The sequence below is a fragment of the Vipera ursinii genome (assembly GCF_947247035.1).
Source record: "Vipera ursinii genome assembly, chromosome: 2".
Taxonomy (NCBI): Eukaryota; Metazoa; Chordata; class Lepidosauria; order Squamata; family Viperidae; genus Vipera; species Vipera ursinii.
The window spans coordinates 91,182,120-91,200,428 of NC_139513.1; the positions used below are offsets into that span (position 1 = coordinate 91,182,120).

The 18,309-nt window shown below is 38.3% G+C and overlaps 1 protein-coding gene across 3 annotated transcripts in view; it reads right to left on the bottom strand.

Moving 5' to 3' along the window:
• Nucleotides 1–945: 945 nt before the first annotated feature.
• The window catches only part of AFF4 (ALF transcription elongation factor 4), a 51,923-nt gene continuing 34,559 nt past the window's right edge, over nucleotides 946–18,309 (bottom strand). For all 3 annotated transcript variants that reach the window (XM_083355368.1, XM_083355370.1, XM_083355369.1), the window contains 13 exons: nucleotides 17,067–17,104; nucleotides 16,687–16,849; nucleotides 13,424–14,347; nucleotides 11,024–11,112; nucleotides 9,615–9,849; nucleotides 8,219–8,316; nucleotides 6,631–6,694; nucleotides 6,406–6,542; nucleotides 4,890–4,961; nucleotides 4,048–4,141; nucleotides 3,669–3,712; nucleotides 2,688–2,908; nucleotides 946–2,429 (listed from right to left, as the gene is read on the bottom strand). In XM_083355368.1, coding sequence (XP_083211494.1) covers nucleotides 2,311–2,429; nucleotides 2,688–2,908; nucleotides 3,669–3,712; nucleotides 4,048–4,141; nucleotides 4,890–4,961; nucleotides 6,406–6,542; nucleotides 6,631–6,694; nucleotides 8,219–8,316; nucleotides 9,615–9,849; nucleotides 11,024–11,112; nucleotides 13,424–14,347; nucleotides 16,687–16,849; nucleotides 17,067–17,104 — 2,298 coding nt within the window. In that variant the 3' untranslated portion in view covers nucleotides 946–2,310. The remainder of the gene's footprint in view (nucleotides 2,430–2,687; nucleotides 2,909–3,668; nucleotides 3,713–4,047; nucleotides 4,142–4,889; nucleotides 4,962–6,405; nucleotides 6,543–6,630; nucleotides 6,695–8,218; nucleotides 8,317–9,614; nucleotides 9,850–11,023; nucleotides 11,113–13,423; nucleotides 14,348–16,686; nucleotides 16,850–17,066; nucleotides 17,105–18,309) is intronic.

The window sequence follows — 18,309 nt, forward strand, 5'->3', positions numbered from 1 at the left end:
TTAGCAGGGAAATTAGTTGTGGAAAATTAGCTATTTATTATTTGATGCTAGCAGGAATCTGTGCTCTTCCTCTTGAATCTATGGTTCATGTAAATGCATATATTTAAAAATTGCTTTTCACAATTGATATTTTTACTCAAGCAGCTCACACGAAATAAACACTGAAAGCCCGCTAAAAATATTTCTTTCACTCTTTAATCTCTGTGCTGAGAGTAAATACAATGAATTATTTGCTAAGGGAGTGATTTAAAAAAAGCTTCTCCAAGACAGCTGCTCACACTGACTGAAAGGAACATAAGTATGTGGAACACTAGTATGTTGCAATTTCATTATAAACAGACGGGTTTTCCCATTATTGATTAGCTAAGGTGATTTTGCACATAGTAAATTTACAGTGATAATTTGATCACTTACGTGGCAAAATCACAATATACTTTTTTATATAAACAAAAACGCTGTATGGATGTGCCTACATGTTTCTTCTTCTGCTCTCACAATGCATTCTTGTGCTGCAGGGTGCAACAGTAAGCTATAATGACTTTGAATACAAACCAAGTGATTAGCAACTTCAACCTCAGAGGCCCAAAGTATCCGGGTTTAAAAGAAACCATGTATCACATCAGGATACAAGTCTCTATGAATATACAAACTATTACTTAGTTGTGATAATTGATGAAGCTACTGTCCCAAAGATACTGCAATACTAATTGATGTAAAATTCTATCCTTCTTTCAAAACTCGCCATCATTTTGGCACATAGCTATACAGCTAGACATAATTTTAGTGCAATTGTTTTCTTGAACATGCATGTTCACATCTGGGTGGGTTTTAGGAAAAAGGGCAGGCAAAGCAGCATATCACAATTCCACACCGAAAGGGTTTAGAGTCTGACTCTAAAGCACAAGCCACATGAATTGTCAACAAACGACAGCCACTAGAATTAGGAAAAGGAAGTACAATTTTACTGCTGGAGACTGACTGGATACCAGGTCCTAAGTGTAAAACGTCTTGTAAACAGTATTTAAAATCTTCATCTAAAAAGGCATAAGGCACACCAGACATGATAGGGACGCTAAAGCAGTATTTTTTTCTTTTAGTCAGATAAGCACCTTCTATGAAAAGGTACCTTGCTTATTAACCTTAAAGCAGATTTCCATGCATGATTCTTGTTGATCACAGTTATTTCATTGTAACTAAATACTCTGTTCCCATCACAAACATTTAACATTAATGAATGTGCCACAGAATGGCATAAAAGCAAAATTTCAAATTAATTGGACCAGTTTAAAATGTCCCTGTAATCACAGGTCTATTCTCTACCCCTTGTTGTCCATTACATAATTCTGACAAAGACAGATGTTTGTCACACAGCACGTTTTCTGATGAAGCACATCAGTTTCACATAGGAATTACTACTGTTAGAAGCTTTGGTGTCTAACAATTACAAGCAAGGAAATAAAAGAGGCTGCACCAAAGTACGAGATTGTCCATCTGAAACCATTCCTATTTTATACTTGGAGACTGAAGTCCATTGTGACTCACATCACTCTGAATATTGCATTAAATGCAATATTTTGTAACATACTGAGATTATTAGTGTTAAGACATGTGTTTCAAAACTGATTTTCCATACAAATACTTGAATATTTTGACTTAAAATGATTTAAATGATGATCAAGTTATATAACCTTGGAACTTAGCACATCAATAAAACTGTGGCCATCATTAAGGGTTGACTTAAATATGCATGAAAATGTGTGTCTACACTTTAGAATCTATCAACCCTGACTTTCTCTTACAAGCTCCACCATCACAAGACATTACAGAATAACAAAGCTCACAAAATACTTAAATAAAGTGTCTACATTTAATCTTCACTAAGTACTTGATTAGGTAAAATTCATAGGAAAAACAGCTAAGTTTTAAACCAGCCCCAAACACACAGCTTTTAAAAACAAATTAAAATAAATAAGTTTCAAAACAGGTTTGTTAGGCATAATTATTAGAATTCCAATCCAATTGCAAATCAGTGAATCCATCTTACATTAAAACATTGCAGAGCTTAAACTATTTTTAAATATATTTTTTTTAAAATGGGGTCAGCTGAAAAAGTTCATTAACACAATGTTTGGAGATTCTTACACATATGATGCTGGGAGACACAGGAAAGTGTTCCATTCTCTTTCACTTTCTTTGCTTTCATTATGGCAGTCTTCCTTATTTTATTTTTTTTAATTGACACAGTGTTGAAAAAAAAAATCCGAGGCAGCAAAGCCTCTCGTGACGCTATAGACTTCTTCAATCCAGTTATCACTTGGCATCCAAACGCAACCAATGTAATCCCTGCCTGGTGTAATGTACCAGGTCTGTCATAACACTTGCATTAAAGATCAGAGAGCCCATAACTTTGTCCAATTCTGCAAAAAATTCTACAGGGAAAAAAAAGAAAAATAATCTGATTGAACTACAGTTTCCCATGACATCTCCCCAAACAAAATTGATAAAAGTCACATGCTTTGTTAGTTTTTTTTATATATAAAACTGTAATCCAAAAAGAGACTGGAAAATATATCAAAACTTTAGTTGCTTTAATGGACTCAGCAGCTACAATGCTTCCCCCTTTTTTAACGTGAAAAAAAGTTCACACCCACACACCCCGAGTATAAATTCATGCAATCCAATCTTACCCTTTTGTTCTCTGGCAAGCTGGTCTGCTTGGTCCCAAATTTCAGTGGCATACAGAAAATTGGAAGTAACCTGGACATAGCTGGCTGCCATCTGATGTATCCTTTGTGGAATAGTAACTGAAGAAGCACTGGCTGAAGGGTTGGTTGATCCTGACGAGTAATTTCCTGAATTCCCTGGGGACAGTTTCGGTGAAACCGGAGATGGCATACTGACAGGTTTGCTAAAAATTTAAAAAAAAACGTTAAGTTTCTTTACTAACACTTGCAAAACAGAAAAACGTTATCTACTGGAATAGTTACGAAATTCAAAACCTGCTTTCTGCTATTAACTGTAGAAAATACAATTTCAACATTCAGACCCTGAGTTATCTGGTAGTATTAAACTTCCTTTAAACACCCTGTCTAAGAGGGTAACTGAACGTAAAGAGTACTAAGCACTCCTTTGTTTTTTAAAATTAGTTTTTATGTTTTATTGTAATTATAAGCAGCCCAGAGCTGTTGAGTCAGGCAGCAGACAAGTTCTGTCTATCTAATTTTTCAGAACACACAAACACGTATGTGTATGTTTGTTTATTCTGAAAAATGACTTATGATTGGGGCCCATGTGTGCAATCTCTTATTTAAATCATCCAACCTGTTTATAAGTGTTCAGTCATATTATTAGTGTTACAATGATACTATTACTGCTCTGGGAGATGATATAATTATGCAATAAAATCCCCTTCCCCTTTATTTATGAAAATTTGACAGAGGTCTGCGTTAGAAGTTTGAAACTATCAGGAGAAAACAGAAAGGTTCTGACATATAAAACATGTAGGAAAGATTTAGTCACAAATTAATTAAAAAGTAAAGACTTATAAAACAACTGCTTTTATAATGCTTCAAAATTGGATCTGAATTTCAGATATCCATCTCATGTTTTTACTATTTAATTCGTGCCTTCATGCAAAAGACACATTAATGCATTACATAAATGCTTACCTTCCCATACCAGGTGACGGGGCTTGAGAATTGTTATAGGAATTCTGTTTAGGAAAAACCCACAAATTTTAAAATGAATACAGATGCAGTATTATACATTCTACAATAACAAATTTCTAAAAAACAAATAAATACATGAAGTGCTTTAAAATAGGCAATTTTAAAAAATTACAGCACCAGGAATAATTTGAGCAAGAATGGAAGTTAATCTAGGCATAATTACTACTAAAATGAAGTGTAAATATATCTGCCTAATTACGTGTCACAACAAACTTTCCATAAGCATTATTGCTGAATTATATATCAATGACAACATCTATTTAGGGAAATTGAAAAGACAAACAATTGTTCAAATTACAGGTTAATACATTTTTTTTACCTTCAAATGTTCAGTCAGTGTCTTGGAATATTTTAATGCACTCTCCTTCTTCAGCTTGAAAAGTCTTAAATATAAGAGGGACTGGCATCTGAGACTAATAAAAAGAAGAATGCTACTACTTTAGAAATTTGCTAGTAAAAGATCCTCACTGATCTTTTAATTTATTTTAAACTAAAAATTACACATACTGGGATTCTTTAAAAACCAGCTTTTAATTGAAATAGTTAAATTTCATTTTTCTTTATTATTGATAATAAAGTAAATAATAATTATTTATTTTAGATGGTGATTGTGCTGCTTCCAGTCTAAGCAGATACTGTATTAAACTAGAATAGCAGGATATGCTTTATCTTACCACCCACAAAATGAAAGTCTGCCCAAATACAGTTTGCCTCTAGCTATTCCCATCTTTCTAATTTATCTTAGGGAGCACCTGCTGCCAGCATCAACTTCCCATCGTCCTGTGCGCTCCCACAGGGAGGGCCTCCTCAGGGTCCCACTGGTCAGCGAGTGCCAGCGGGCGATCCCCAGGGGGTGAGCGTTCTCGGTGGGCGTGCCTGCCCTATGGAATCAACTGCCTGTGGAACTCTGGATCGCCCCCGACCTTTGCTCATTTCGCCGGGACCTAAAAACCTGGCTATTTGAGTTAGCTGGCCTGGACTGAGGGGCTTTAAGGTTGTAAATTTTAAATTTTAAACTCTTGAGGCTATTAATTTTATTTTATTTTAATCTATACATTGTACTGTTTTAATCTGCCCTGTAAACCGCCCTGAGTCCCTCGGGAAAAGGGCGGTATATAAATCAAAACAAAAAAAATAAATAATTTAGTTCTGAATACATACCATAGTACTGCTAGCCTTTTGTCTGCAGCAGTTGCATCTGGTGCTGAGCAATTCTTTAGCTTCATAGTGTACCTTCAACCAAAAAATAACTGTTTTTTCACTTTTACAAAAAAATTATTCCTCAAAGAGCTTGTTGGTTGAGCTTTCTACAATTTCTTAAAACCATATCAAATATAGCAAAATACACTGTACAAAGTTAAGAGTTAAGAAAGCGTTTAAAATGGTATTTAGTTTTTCATTTAACTATTTCTATATAAGATTTAATACCTTACTTAGGCCACAAACTAAACAACAACAATAACAACCCAATGACATCCTGTTTTACATCTCCACTCCTAGCTAGCAAGGCAATGTAGTTCAGACGCTGACCCAGTGCCTAGCGCAGGCATGTCAAACTGCCGCCCCTTTGCCGGCAATGGGGAAAAAGTCGTGATAAGTCGCGCGATGTCACGAGTTTGACATGCCTGGCCTAGAGGCTGTGAGAATCTGGATGGGAGGGACCAAATTCAACTTAACCCTAGGAAGATTTAGCAGGTCTGGGTTTTGGTCCCCTTGGATTTGATGCCATATCTAACTCTTGTGGGGCTGCTTTTCCCCTGGAGAGACCTGGTGCACAATTAGGAGTGGAGGCATTCTAGACTACACTGCAGGCTCAACGAACAAGTGGGAGTCATGGCTAGGGGAGCTTTTAGGCAGATTTATCTCATTCAACAATGGCATAGATTCATCTCGTGCTGAAATTGCACCCATTCCTAGACAAGAAGGCCTTGTTTACAGTCATTTACTCCCTACTCATTTCCCAGTTGGATCACAATGTGATTTACATGGCTTCCCTTGAAGACAATCTGAAAGTTACAACCGGTCTGGAATGCAACAGCATACTAAGTTTTGGGTGGTTTGCCTGTACTTCTCCAGTGCTCTCCAGTTTCTATCCAGGTGCAATTCAAAGCACACCATATCAGATAAGGTGGGCATGCTCGCTCCAGATCCCTTAAATCAGGGGTCCTCAAACTTGGCCCTTTTATGACTTGTGGACTTCAACTCCCAGAATTCCTCAGCCAGCATGCCTGGCTGAGGAATTCTGGGAGTTGAAGTCCACAAGTCATAAAAGGGCCAAGTTTGAAGACCCCTGCCTTAAAAGGTTGCCAATTGCTGGGACCTAGAAAGCAGGCCACTACATGCTTTTCCAAAGGACTTGGAAGAACTGGTTCTTTCAAACGGTGAGTTAGGATGAGACTCTAGTCTGGTCAATGTAAAAACTGCTGAACTGAGGGTTAGTTTTGGGCTGTTGGGAGTTTTTAATGTTGATCTGATTGACTCCTTAAAAACATTTCTCTTTCTGTGAACCATCCAGGATTATTGTACAAAAAAAAAGCTGCCATATAAATCTTATAAACAAATGGTGGTAACTGAAGAGCACCTCTAGAACCAACTATTAAGAGTATATCAATTAGGGGTACAATTTCCTATTGTGTCCCTATTCTGATAATTATACTTAATTGTCTATATAACTTACTTGATGAGCTCCACAGTTTCAGAATACATAGGGAATGGGGACTTGGATTCCTGAGCGTTTTTCTCCAATGCGTTCCCACATTCAATAAATGAAACCACAGCATCAAGGTAATACACAGCTTTTTCAAACCTGTCAGACTTTAAAAAAAAAGTTCTTACATGGAGATTTATGATAGAGTCAAAGAATTAAAAGGATTCAATCAGTAGACAATATGTTTTTTCTTACCAATGCATCAGCATTATGTTTTAATTTCTTTGCTTCTTGCAAGTAGTGATCTGCCGAGTAGCTTCTGCAACATAAAATTACAAAATTTTGAATCTTTGTTGCTCTAATTATTTTATATTAAAGGTATTAAAGCCATAAACGTTAAAAACAAAAACCCGGCACCAAATTAAGCTTCTGACATGCAGTCACCTTATCCTGTCTCAGAGAAGATGGGAAAAGCCCACATTTCCAGCTCTTTTTAGAAAGCTAGGTGGGTAGAAGCCTGTTGAACTTCAGGGCAAACAGTCTTCCATAGGACAACGGCTGCCATGGAAAAAGCACACTTTCCAATTCCCATAAAGTGTCCAAGTTTAACAGAAGGGATTAGGAGTGGGCTTAAATATCACATTTAACCGAGACAGAATAAAAAAAACAACCCAAAAAGAAACGGAGAAGCCTGCCTAAATTGTAACTAACTTGGCACGGGAAAGACTTTTCTTGGGTTGCAAAATTATACGCTGATACCAGGAACAATAAACATTTCTGTCTATGGAGATTCTCAAGTTATCCAGGTCATGACTGTCCCAAAGACGCAAAATGTCTTCAAAGAAAAACAAGAAAGTCCAGTTGCCTCTTGAAAATAAACATTTATATTACTATTTAGGATACTGTGGCAGAAACCAGGGGTGAAATAGTCGTCTTCCTGCCTTCAAAACAAACACAAACCATCTTATCTTCTTCAAGACATAACTCCAGCCTAGCAACGTTCACTCTTCTCCAATCGGCACTGATACAATGCAGAGCTTTTAGAATACTGGTGTAAATGGACGATGTTCCTGTACTGGTGCTTAGCATTAGACCCTGTGTACAGCAGATGTACATCTGTACATCTCTGTGAATAACAGATATACCAGATCAAACTTTGACTCAACTGGCTGCAATTTCATCAGTGTGTTCAGGCTGAATATACAATCAATGAATCTGGGTCAAATTTTGCAAGGATGCCACAAAAGAAAATATATATCTTAGGATGGAAAGTCAGGTTCAAAATACCGCTCAGTTTCTAGGAACAACCTTATTCATCAGCAATTTTTAAAATATTTTATCACATTGACACCCCAAAAAATCTAGCGCTACGAAACTGGAATGCCCCTCCAGACTTTTTATAGGAAAAACAGGCCAGACCTGTTAATGGAACAAATTAATGGAACAAATCTGAAATCAGGTCTCAGAACAAGCACAAAACAATAACAGAGCATTTTAACCTCTCGGGACATTCTACTACAGATTTCAAAATTAAGTTTAGCATGAGACAGCTGGACTTAGAAATTAATAAGTCACTAGCTAACTCCTACATCAATTAAACCAATCCCCACATTCTATGAAGTGAGCTACAGCTCATGAAAGCTTATGAAACGTGTTCATCTTAAAAAGTCCTTGTAGATTCTTTTTGACTTTTGGCTATAATAGACTGTCCTATAACTTCTATCAAATTACAGTACAGTTAACGGGGGGGGGGGGGGAATGAACTGTACCCAGATGTTTCCGTAAGTTTATGCATGCATTCTATCAACAAAACCGTGCATCTGGTTTTCATCTTTGTTCTCACCTGTCATCAAATACTAGCTTTGCTCTTCGGGACTTTGAACTATCGGAACTTGTGGCAGAGGCAGAAGGACAATTAGAAGAGTTATTTAAAACCTTTTCCTTGGAAAAAAAGAGAATTCAGTTAATTAATACACTGTTTGGAGGGAAAGGCATTGCAACTGCCAAATTCAGGCTAGTTAAATGCAGCCCAGATGTTTGCCACAAATCTAACTTGACAAACAAAGCTGTTAGCCATAATAAAAAATTCAAAACAGAAAGCAGATGAGATTTTAACAATGGTGTTATTATAATTTGCATGAAGACTGTTAATACAATAATTATTTTGCATCATTTAATACTTTAATTATAAACCTTTGTTGTCTCTGTAATAGTATACTAACTTATGTTGAGATAAGATTATGCAGCAAATATTTGACAAAAAATGAGCTTCATCCCATTTAACTGTTTTCCCCCAACATATGCTGTATTTAAAAAGCATTTCATCTAAAAATAGTAGTAGAATTTGCAAAATGGACAACATCATATTCTGCATGCTTGAATTTATTTCATGGCAAGTTGGGATGGAGAGATGGAAGTGGACGGCTACCAATATGTTTGGCCACATCTGTATATCCTTGGATTAAATATTCCAACTATTTAACTGCTGTGAAAATGTAAGCTTATTTAGGAATATCAACATTAATTGGGATCGTATCAATTAGCTTAGCTCTTAAGTATTATCTACACAAACCTGATCTGTTTCCCCAACACCTTAAACTCAGCTCAACCATCTACAGCAGGGGTGTCAAACTCAATTTCATTGAGGGCCGCATCAGCATTGCGGTTGCCCTCAGGGGGCCGGGTGGGTGTGGCCTGGGTGGGCGTGGCCTACTGGGTGGGCGTGGCTAGAGTGCGTATGGCCTACTGGGTGGGCATGGCCAGCTCTACATAGTTCCCATCAAGGGTGCCTATGGGGGCCTGGGCAGGAGTGGGACAGATCTGAGGGTCTCTGGCAGAAGGAGGGTCTCTGGGCCAGGGCCAAGGCAGTGGGGGCCGGTCCCTCACTGTTTCCAGGATGGCTTCGCGGGCCTCATGAAACCACTTCGTGGGCCGGATCCGGCCCCCGGGCCTTGTGTTTGACATGTCTGATCTACAGGGAAGGGGTCTTTGGGCATTTACGCAGTTAGAGACTCAAATGATGCAATGATCCAAATCACATGGATATACCTGTTTTACAGAGGGGCATGAAGTGTAAGGCAACTAGGTATGTACCTCTGGTATTAGGAAGAGGAATAGTGGCAGGCATGAGTTTTAGTGCAGGACCTTTTTTAAAAAATAAAGTTTATATGTGCTGAATTTCACACAAGATTTAAAGACTCCAAAAACAAGCTATAATCAGTAGTTGAAGTTCTTTTTACCTTTGTTTCTTTAGTGTTATTTGAAGCCTTTCCTTCTGTTTTCTTTTGCTTAGATGAGTTACTTTTAGTGCTGCTATTATCCTTGTTACTATTACTGCCTGATTTCAAGGAAGAAGACTGACTGATAGTTCTTTTCCGAGATCCATGCTCTTGCTTTGGATCTTTTGCAACAACTGAGGTTGTGGCTGGAGATGGGAGAAGATCCTTCTCTTTAACAGTGCTTTGCTTTGAAGACCTGTCCCCCCCAAAATAAAATAGGAAACAGAATTAAAGATTTTGTACTTAATTTTGTGTAAAGGATATATATATTTTTTTGCTTCAAAACATCAGCTCCAAAACAATAAGCTTATTTTATCAAACTCATTATATCTGAGAAAGAGAATGACTTTAGTCTGACACAATTATTCAGATCGAGCAAAAGACCAGTTGCAATATCCAAAGGTCATATAAATGGGTGCAATCCCAAAACATCTGGAGCACCACATGAATACCATCAGCATTGATAAAATCACCATCAGTCATTTGCAAAAGGCAGGTTTACTTCAAAAGGTTTTCATCTTTCAATAACACCTTTTCAAATAACATCGAATAGCAAATATGCTTACCCAAGTCCTTAGGAAAAATTCAGTAGGTGGATAAAAATGCCAAATCCAGTTTAAACATCTGGCTGACTGTGCAACTAGCCATAATATGCCAAAATCACACAAAGATTCCATCTTCCCTAACCCTTGTCCTAAACCTTTCTTCAAGATATAAATATAGCTCAGCCTACAAATCTTTTCATCTAATGAAAACTGTCACAATCAGAATGGAGGAGGTATTTTGAATAAAATGATAGAATACAAATATGAAATAGTAAAGGAAACAGAAAATCAGCAGAGGCTTAGAAAGCATTTTTTTTAAAAATTTTGCTCCTATAAATCAAATTAAGTAATAACCAATACACAAAAGTGGTACAGATATTTTTACATAAATTGTTTTTCTTTAAATGTGTTATATTGTAAACTGCCCAAGATCTCTGACTATTGGGAAGTTTGAAAAATAAGAATAAAAAAACTAAAAAATAAAACAAAGGGTATAGAAAGTTCCAGGGGCATCATAGCAGCTGGAAGCACTTTGTTGGAAGTCTCCAAATAAAGTATTCTATAATCCAGAAAGATGCATATGCCCTACTATTTGGAAGAGTGTCTCTTAAAAATGTTCTCCCAAAGATTTAAAAACTGCAGTGGAAATATTAAAGGTGTAAGAATATAAACCTGGCACCAGTGCTTGTTCAAATAATACTATATAACTGAATTTTTAAAGAAATTATTTCTCTGATCCCTGGATGAAATGAAAACTAGAAACTGAGTACGTAAGAACGTGCTTATACCATGTACTTGTCTGCTACAGCTTGGAAAGTTACTCACTCTCTATTACTAGAAGTCTTGTGTGCTGAAGAAGGTTTTTCTTCCAGTTTAGTTTTCTTGCTTTCAGTGCCTCTGCTGTCTTCTGCGTTCTGTGACAGAACATTTGAGAGATAATTACCAAGACAAAGTTTAATAATCTCAACTCTACGGATTTTTTTTATAAATCATCACAACCCTCAAAGAATTGCCACTGACAACATTGGGATGGTATGAATGCGGAATGGGAGAACTTGCCACAGCCAACTCACCAAGGTCAATTCACCATGGGACAGCTCACCACAGCCAACTCGCTGCAGGACAACTCAACAATTCGATTTCAATATTTAAAATAATCAAAGTAAAATATTTTAATAATCATTCATATGTCATTTTGTCCTTTGTTTGGCATCAAACAAAGGACAAAAATGGTGGACGAAATTCCACCATTTCTTGATATAAGTGTAAAGTCTTGTCCCATGGCGAGTTGGCCATGTTGAGTTGTCCCGCAGTGATTTGGTTGCAGTGAGATGGCCGCGGCGAGTTGTATGTGATAAACTATCCTAGACCAGGGGTCTGCAACCTTGACAAATTCAAGACTCATTGACTTCAGCTCCCAGAATTCCTCAGCCAGCTATTCTGGGAGCTGAAGTCCACAAGTCTTAAAGTTGTCAAGGTAGCAGACCCCTGCCCTAGACCCTGATGAGTGGTAACAACCTTGGCAAAGCAGCTTTTCTCAATAATTGTGTAGCTGGGCAAGAGCAAGGAAGCAAAAATACCTCAGATTTCAAGAAGGTAGCTTTAATGCTCCCCTAGGGTAAATATAAGTTCTTAAAAATTATATTAGCTATGTCCCAGCCTCATTTTCAGTTATACTAAGGCAAAATTTCTTTGAATGGTATGAATGTTTTTCCCCCTATTTGGGCTGAGTTGCTTTTTATTAACTGCTATTTCTTCCATTTTTTTACCAGCCTACTACCCATAATTCCTTACAACTGTTAAAAAATATTCCTCACAATATTGTAAGTATAAAATATACATTGATGATGTATGATGTCAAGGTACGAGAAATACTGCTTAATTAGATGTATATAAAAAAATGTGACACCTCGCTTTTCATTGACCACAAACCGTCAAAATGGCTACAATTCTTGCTATGCTGACAACAGCACTGTCTAAAAATGGAAATTTCCAGTCCTGTTTACTACAGTGTTTCCAAAAACATGTAAGAAGAATATTTTTATTATTAAGCTATTAAATTAGTAGGGCTTTGTGCAATAAGAGATGCTCATGTGGCATTTGTGAGGAACTCATTAAAGCAGCTACATCTTTCCCCTGGCCTTTGTAACCATTACATTGACCCAGTATGATTCAAAGCCAAAACAGTACTGTGATCATTAATAATGTATTAAATCAATCTAAAAATATGAGTATGTCTTCTCATTAAAATGAAATTAACATCATATAGCAATAAAAAAGGTAAAGGTTCTTCCGCACATGCGTGCTAGTCGTTTCCAACTCTAGGGGCCGGTGCTCATCTCCATTTCAAAGCTGAAGAGCCAGCGCTTGTCCGAGGACGTCTACGTGGTCATGTGGCCGGCATGATTAGATGCCAAAGGTGCAGGGAACGCTGTTACCTTCCCACCGTAGTGGTCCCTATTTTTCTACTTGCATTTTTACATACTTTCAAACTGCTAGGTTGACAGAAGCTGGGACGCGTAACAGGCGCTCACTGTTACGTGGCACTCGGGATTCGACCCGCCAAACTGCCAACCTTCTGATCGACAAGCTCAGCGTCCTAACCCACTGAGCCACCGCGTCCCCTTCATATAGCAATACAACTATGCAAATATATTATTATATAACAAAACAAGATAATTTAAAAAATAAACCTCACAGGAATGTCAAGCTACATGGTGGAAAGAAAAAAAGAATTACTTACCTATCTACCTTAAACTACCTAGTTATATACTACTGCTAAGCATTAAAAAATATTTGCAATGTTCTTGAAGTTTAATAAAATTAATGCACTTATTTTTAAAAAATGAAAAAAATGCCCACGTTTACTAATGATGCTACAGACACTATGTCTGTCCACAAGGGACTATACCATAATCTATTATTCCATCCTGCTTATATGGATAGATCTGTAGAAGGCTTTAAGACCTCTGCATCAATGCTGTAAAGAACAGTACTTATTTGTGAACACTTAACATTTCATTTATTTATTTCATTTGTGCATCATTTTTAGGAACTCAAGGCACTGTACTTTCTCCCCCTATTTTCCTCCACAACAACCCTGTGAGTTACATTAGGCAGAGATAACACAAAATAACCTCTGGATGAAGGCCACCAACTTTAAAAACTGCTTTATTAAATGTTCAGTTCTGATAACAAGTCTAGATCTTCATGCTGAAAACTGACCTGACATAATTTATGCTTTTTTCTGCCCTTGTTGGAACTTTTCTCAGAAGTTATTTTCTGGGGTTCTCTTGGATGCTTCTCGCACACATTTTTTCTCTCCGATTTTGATAGATCCGTCTCTCTGTAAGGCTTCCCTGGTATTCTGGTTAGGAGGCTCAAGTCAATCTTCACAATAAGGGGATATCTTTCATCAGGATCACTGAGCGGTGAAAGGAGTTCCTTCTCTTCCATAGGAGAGAACATTCGTTGCCGTAAAAAACTGTCATCCTCCTCTATGGAGGGTTTAACAGGAGTCCTATTGCTGTCAGAATATTTGGGGGTTTGTGATGAAGGAGGAAGGCTCTCGTTCTCATCAGAATCAGAGGAGGAGGTATCCGTTTCAATGAATTCCTTGGATTTCTGGGCGGATTTGTTTGCCACCTTGCATTTCTTCTTCTCTGCGGTAAGCCGAGGGGACGGTTTAGGCTCCTTTTTTATATTTGGTTTCCTGGAGCCTTTGGTGGCTGCCTTGTGTCTGTTAGAAGGTATGTTTGTTGCCATATCCAGGGGGGTTTCACTTTCTATTTTCAGGCCTCCTCTGGGCTCTTCTACTGACGGCTTCTCCGATTTTTTGGGCTGTTTCTTGCCTACGGTCCTCCTTTGGATCGCACTATCGCTCTGAGCAGGTGACTTCTGTCGACCACGATTGCTCTCGGATCCTTTCTGGCTACCTTTGGAATCTCTCCCAGGTGTGGAGGATATGGAATCCTTTGATCCACTTTGGTCTGCATATCCTCCCCCTGTGCTCTGATCTCTCCCTTCTTTTTTGTAACCTTGGGTTGATGGGATGTTACTGTCAATGGAAGACGCTGGTGATACTTTGTGTGGGTTCACCTTGTTTAGCCAGTTGTCAAGCTGCCACTTATTGGTTGAAGGCGGCTCAGGCTAAAGAAAGAAAAGAGGAAAACCCAAATGACAAAATTCTGCATGAATACAGCCTGGAAAAACAGGGATTATTTTGCTCACTTCTCTCCTATGGCACCAAGTCTGTGACCGCATCCAAATTTGTAAAGAGGATCATCTAGAAACGAGAGGACGGGTGCCACAGCTTGCTAGATTTCTCAACCAAGAGAACTGCATCAGAATTACAGAATTCACCTCACCATTCATACCATCTACCTGGAAGGAAGCACTGCTCTTTTCAAACAAGAAGATTCAGGGTTAACCAAAATGGCTGATACAGTAATAAATGACACAAATCAGCAGCACAATCCTCTCTTCTAAGAGAGCTGTTCCTAGGGGCTCAGCTAGCACAGAACAGAAGCTTCATTGTGCAATTTGGATATCTAATTTCTTGTCAGTCAACCGTGACTAAAGGTAGTCCTCGACTTACGACCACAATTGAGCCCAAAATTTCTGTTGCTAAGCGAGACTGTTAAGTGAGTTTTGCCCCCTTTTTCCACTTTCTTGCCACAGGTGTTAAGTGAATCACTGCAGTTGCTAAGTTAGAAGCATGGCTGTAAAGTGAACCTGGCTTCCCCACCGACTGCTTGCGAGAAGGTCACAAAAGGGGATCACATGACCCCGGGACACCGCAACTGTCGTAAATATGCCAGTCAGTTGCCAAGCATCTGACTGTTGATCACGTGACCATGGGGCTGTTGAAATGGTTAAGTGTGAAAAACAGTCATTAAGTCACTTTTTTCAGTGCCATGGTAACTTTGAACGATCATTAAATGAGCTGTCATAAGCTGAGGACTACCTATATTCGTTGTTTATTGTTTTAACATTGTCTTTGTTACTCATAATACATTTTTTTAGAATATAACATTTTCAGCAGCTTGGATACGCCATATAACCGTTAAAAAGGTAAAGGTAAAGGTTCCCCTGCACATGCGTGCTAGTCGTTTCCGACTCTAGGGGCCGGTGCTCATCTCCGTTTCAAAGCCGAAGAGCCAGCGCTTGTCCGAGGACGTCTCCATGCTCATGTGGCTGGCATGACTGGACGCCAAAGGCGCACGGAATGCTGTTACCTTCCCACCGTAGTGGTCCCTATTTTTCTACTTGCATTTTTACGTGCTTTCGAACTGCTAGGTTGGCAGAAGCTGGGACGAGTAACAGGCGCTCACTCTGTTACGCAGCACCCGGGAGTCGACCCGCCAAACTGCCGACCTTCTGATCGACAGGCTCAGCGTCCTAACCCACTGAGCCACCACGTCCCTTGTATATAACCGTTAGCACATTTTAAACAAAGAAGCAGTGAGGCAATAATTCTGAAGAATGGAAAAGGAAAACATTTTGCTTTCCTTCATTTTGGAGGACATTTTTAAATCATCCAGGTGTGTGCACATGCACACAACCATTTTACTCCACTCTCCCTCCAGAAGATAAAACTGTTGCTTGATCAGGTCAATGCCATCTGTATCCCACCACCTTATTTCCTTCTTTATAACTGTCAGTGTAACATTTCGTACAGGTGGTACACTCGACCCCTGACCACAAGTGGAACCAGAATTTCCATGCCACACTTGCTAAGCGAACCACTGCCGTTGTGAAGTGAATCACATGATTGTTAAGCGAATCAGCTTCCCTCACTGACTTTCCTTGTCAGAAGCAAACTGGGAAGTCGCAAATAGTGATCACATGACCCCAGGGAGCTGCAACTGTCATAAATACATGTCAAGTGGCCAAACACCCAAATTTTGATCATGTGACCATAAAAATGCTGCGACGGTCATTAAGTGCAGTCATAAGTCACATTTTTTTCAGAGCTGTGGTAACTTTGAACAAATTGTTTCAGTGAAGGGCTACTTGTATCTTAAGTGTAGAGTTAATCAAGTCACCCAAGAATTCCTGCCTTTGGTGTTTGTTGTGAATTTGGGGGATTCCACTTCCACGCACAAGAAGAGTTCCTCTAGCTTTCTCAACATACAAATGTTAATTTACAGTGTTTAAGATTTGGCAAAATTTAAAAGGTAATCAGAACAAATTGAATACATTTACTTCTGCAAACTTTGGAAATTCTGAGACTAAATAGAAATCACCAGTAGCTTTTTGGTTTTCAGCTAAATAGGCTTCAGACAATGTTTGCTTTTAGAAAGAAGGATGTTACACACCCTGAGCTAGGCAGGTTTTGATTGCAAAAAGAGGATCTGTATAAACTAATTAATGGATTCCATAAACCTGTAACATACAGAGTTATTGCTGTTTATTAAAGTACCTGAGGACAATTAATGACATGACCGCCAGCCATAACACTATGAGAGGCAGAGGGAAAAAATTACCTCAGGAGATGCACTTTGAGAAGGCTCATTTGCCTCGCTGTCACTGGAACTACTTTCACTTTCCGAGTCTGAACCGGAACTGCTTTCAGACCCGCTATGGCTGCTTGAGTCATCCCTAGAATTATCTGCTCCTTCACTTGTATGCTGGGAAGGTTCAGAATTACTAAGAGGGGAAAAAAAGAATAAGGAACAAAGGCTGAGAGGTTTTGAAATCTTAAAGTATTATTCATAGGTTGAAGAGCAAGTAATCAAACAACTATTTGCAGATAAAGTTCCATGGCTTCTTGTTTCAAACACAATTCTCAAAAGTAGATTACATGCAACTACCATGCATATTACTTTACTACAACTGCATACTGCCAGATACTATATCTACATACCTTCCGGGTGTACCTCTTGGTACTGTCTTATCGAAATCCTGTAAGTAAAGAAAAAAAATGCAGATTAGGACTGACTAATCTGCTAATCTGTTACCATTATTATGGTAATAATAGCTTTGTTAGTGTTTTACGACATGGATAAAGATGAATCATCTGTATAAATGAAAACTAAGGAAAATAATCTGAAATTAAATTGTCAACTCAGTCTAAATACTACTTCACACTTTGCATGAATAGATAGATCATAGATTTGTTCTTTTTTTTCCGCTCAGAGTAACCCAGCTTTTCTTCCTATGACTGGTACCTGAAGTAAATACACTTATGTGTACAATCCCAGTGTTGGTTTTTAATTTTTAAAGTTTTATTTGAAAATGAAATAAATGACAGAAAACAGTGTAATGTTTCTAATTGAGCTAATTCATCTGCCATGAAACCTCCCACTGACTTTCTTTTTCGTAACACTTGATTAAACATTTCCCCCAGGCTTTTTATAATGCCCATTATTTTTCATTAGTGATATCGTTTATTGCATTTTTTTTGTCCTGTCAGGTCGATGCAATGCTTCTGATTCTGTTAGGAAGAGGTCCTTTCCTAAGAGCCCAGGGGTATGAACACAGCACCTGTTTGGGACCCACTAAAGCAGAGACATCTGTTTATATGATTGGGCAGGAAATCTCCCTACAGCAAATCAGTCTTTCTGCGTAAGGACAAAGCTGTTTTAATGCACTGGACAGGGACTGAATTGATGTTCCCATGCTCATTGAAACACCTTTCCAACGAAATCTAAAGCACTGCGCAGCCCTACTACCTCTCACTTATTCTTGAATTCAAAATGGAAAGATTTTTAATAAAATGCTTTAATCAGTACAGGTAGTCCTTGATTTATGACAACTGAGCCCAAAATTTCTGTTGGTAAGCAAGACACTTGTTAAAATTTTATGTCTTTTCTTGTCACAGTTATTAAGTGAATCACTGCAGTTGATAAGTTAGTAACCTGGTTCTTAAGTGAATCTGGCTTCCCCATTGACTTTGTTAAAAGGTCACAATTGGATCACGTGGCTCCAGGAACCTGCAACCGTCACAAATATGAATCAATTGCTAAGCACCTGAATTTTGATCATGTGACTGTGGGGATGCTGCAGTAGTCGTAAGTTTGAAAACTGGTCGTAAGTCGCTTTTTTTCAATATGTTGTAACTTCAAGTTGTAAGTTGAGAATTACCTGTAGTGGACAACTTTCTCTGG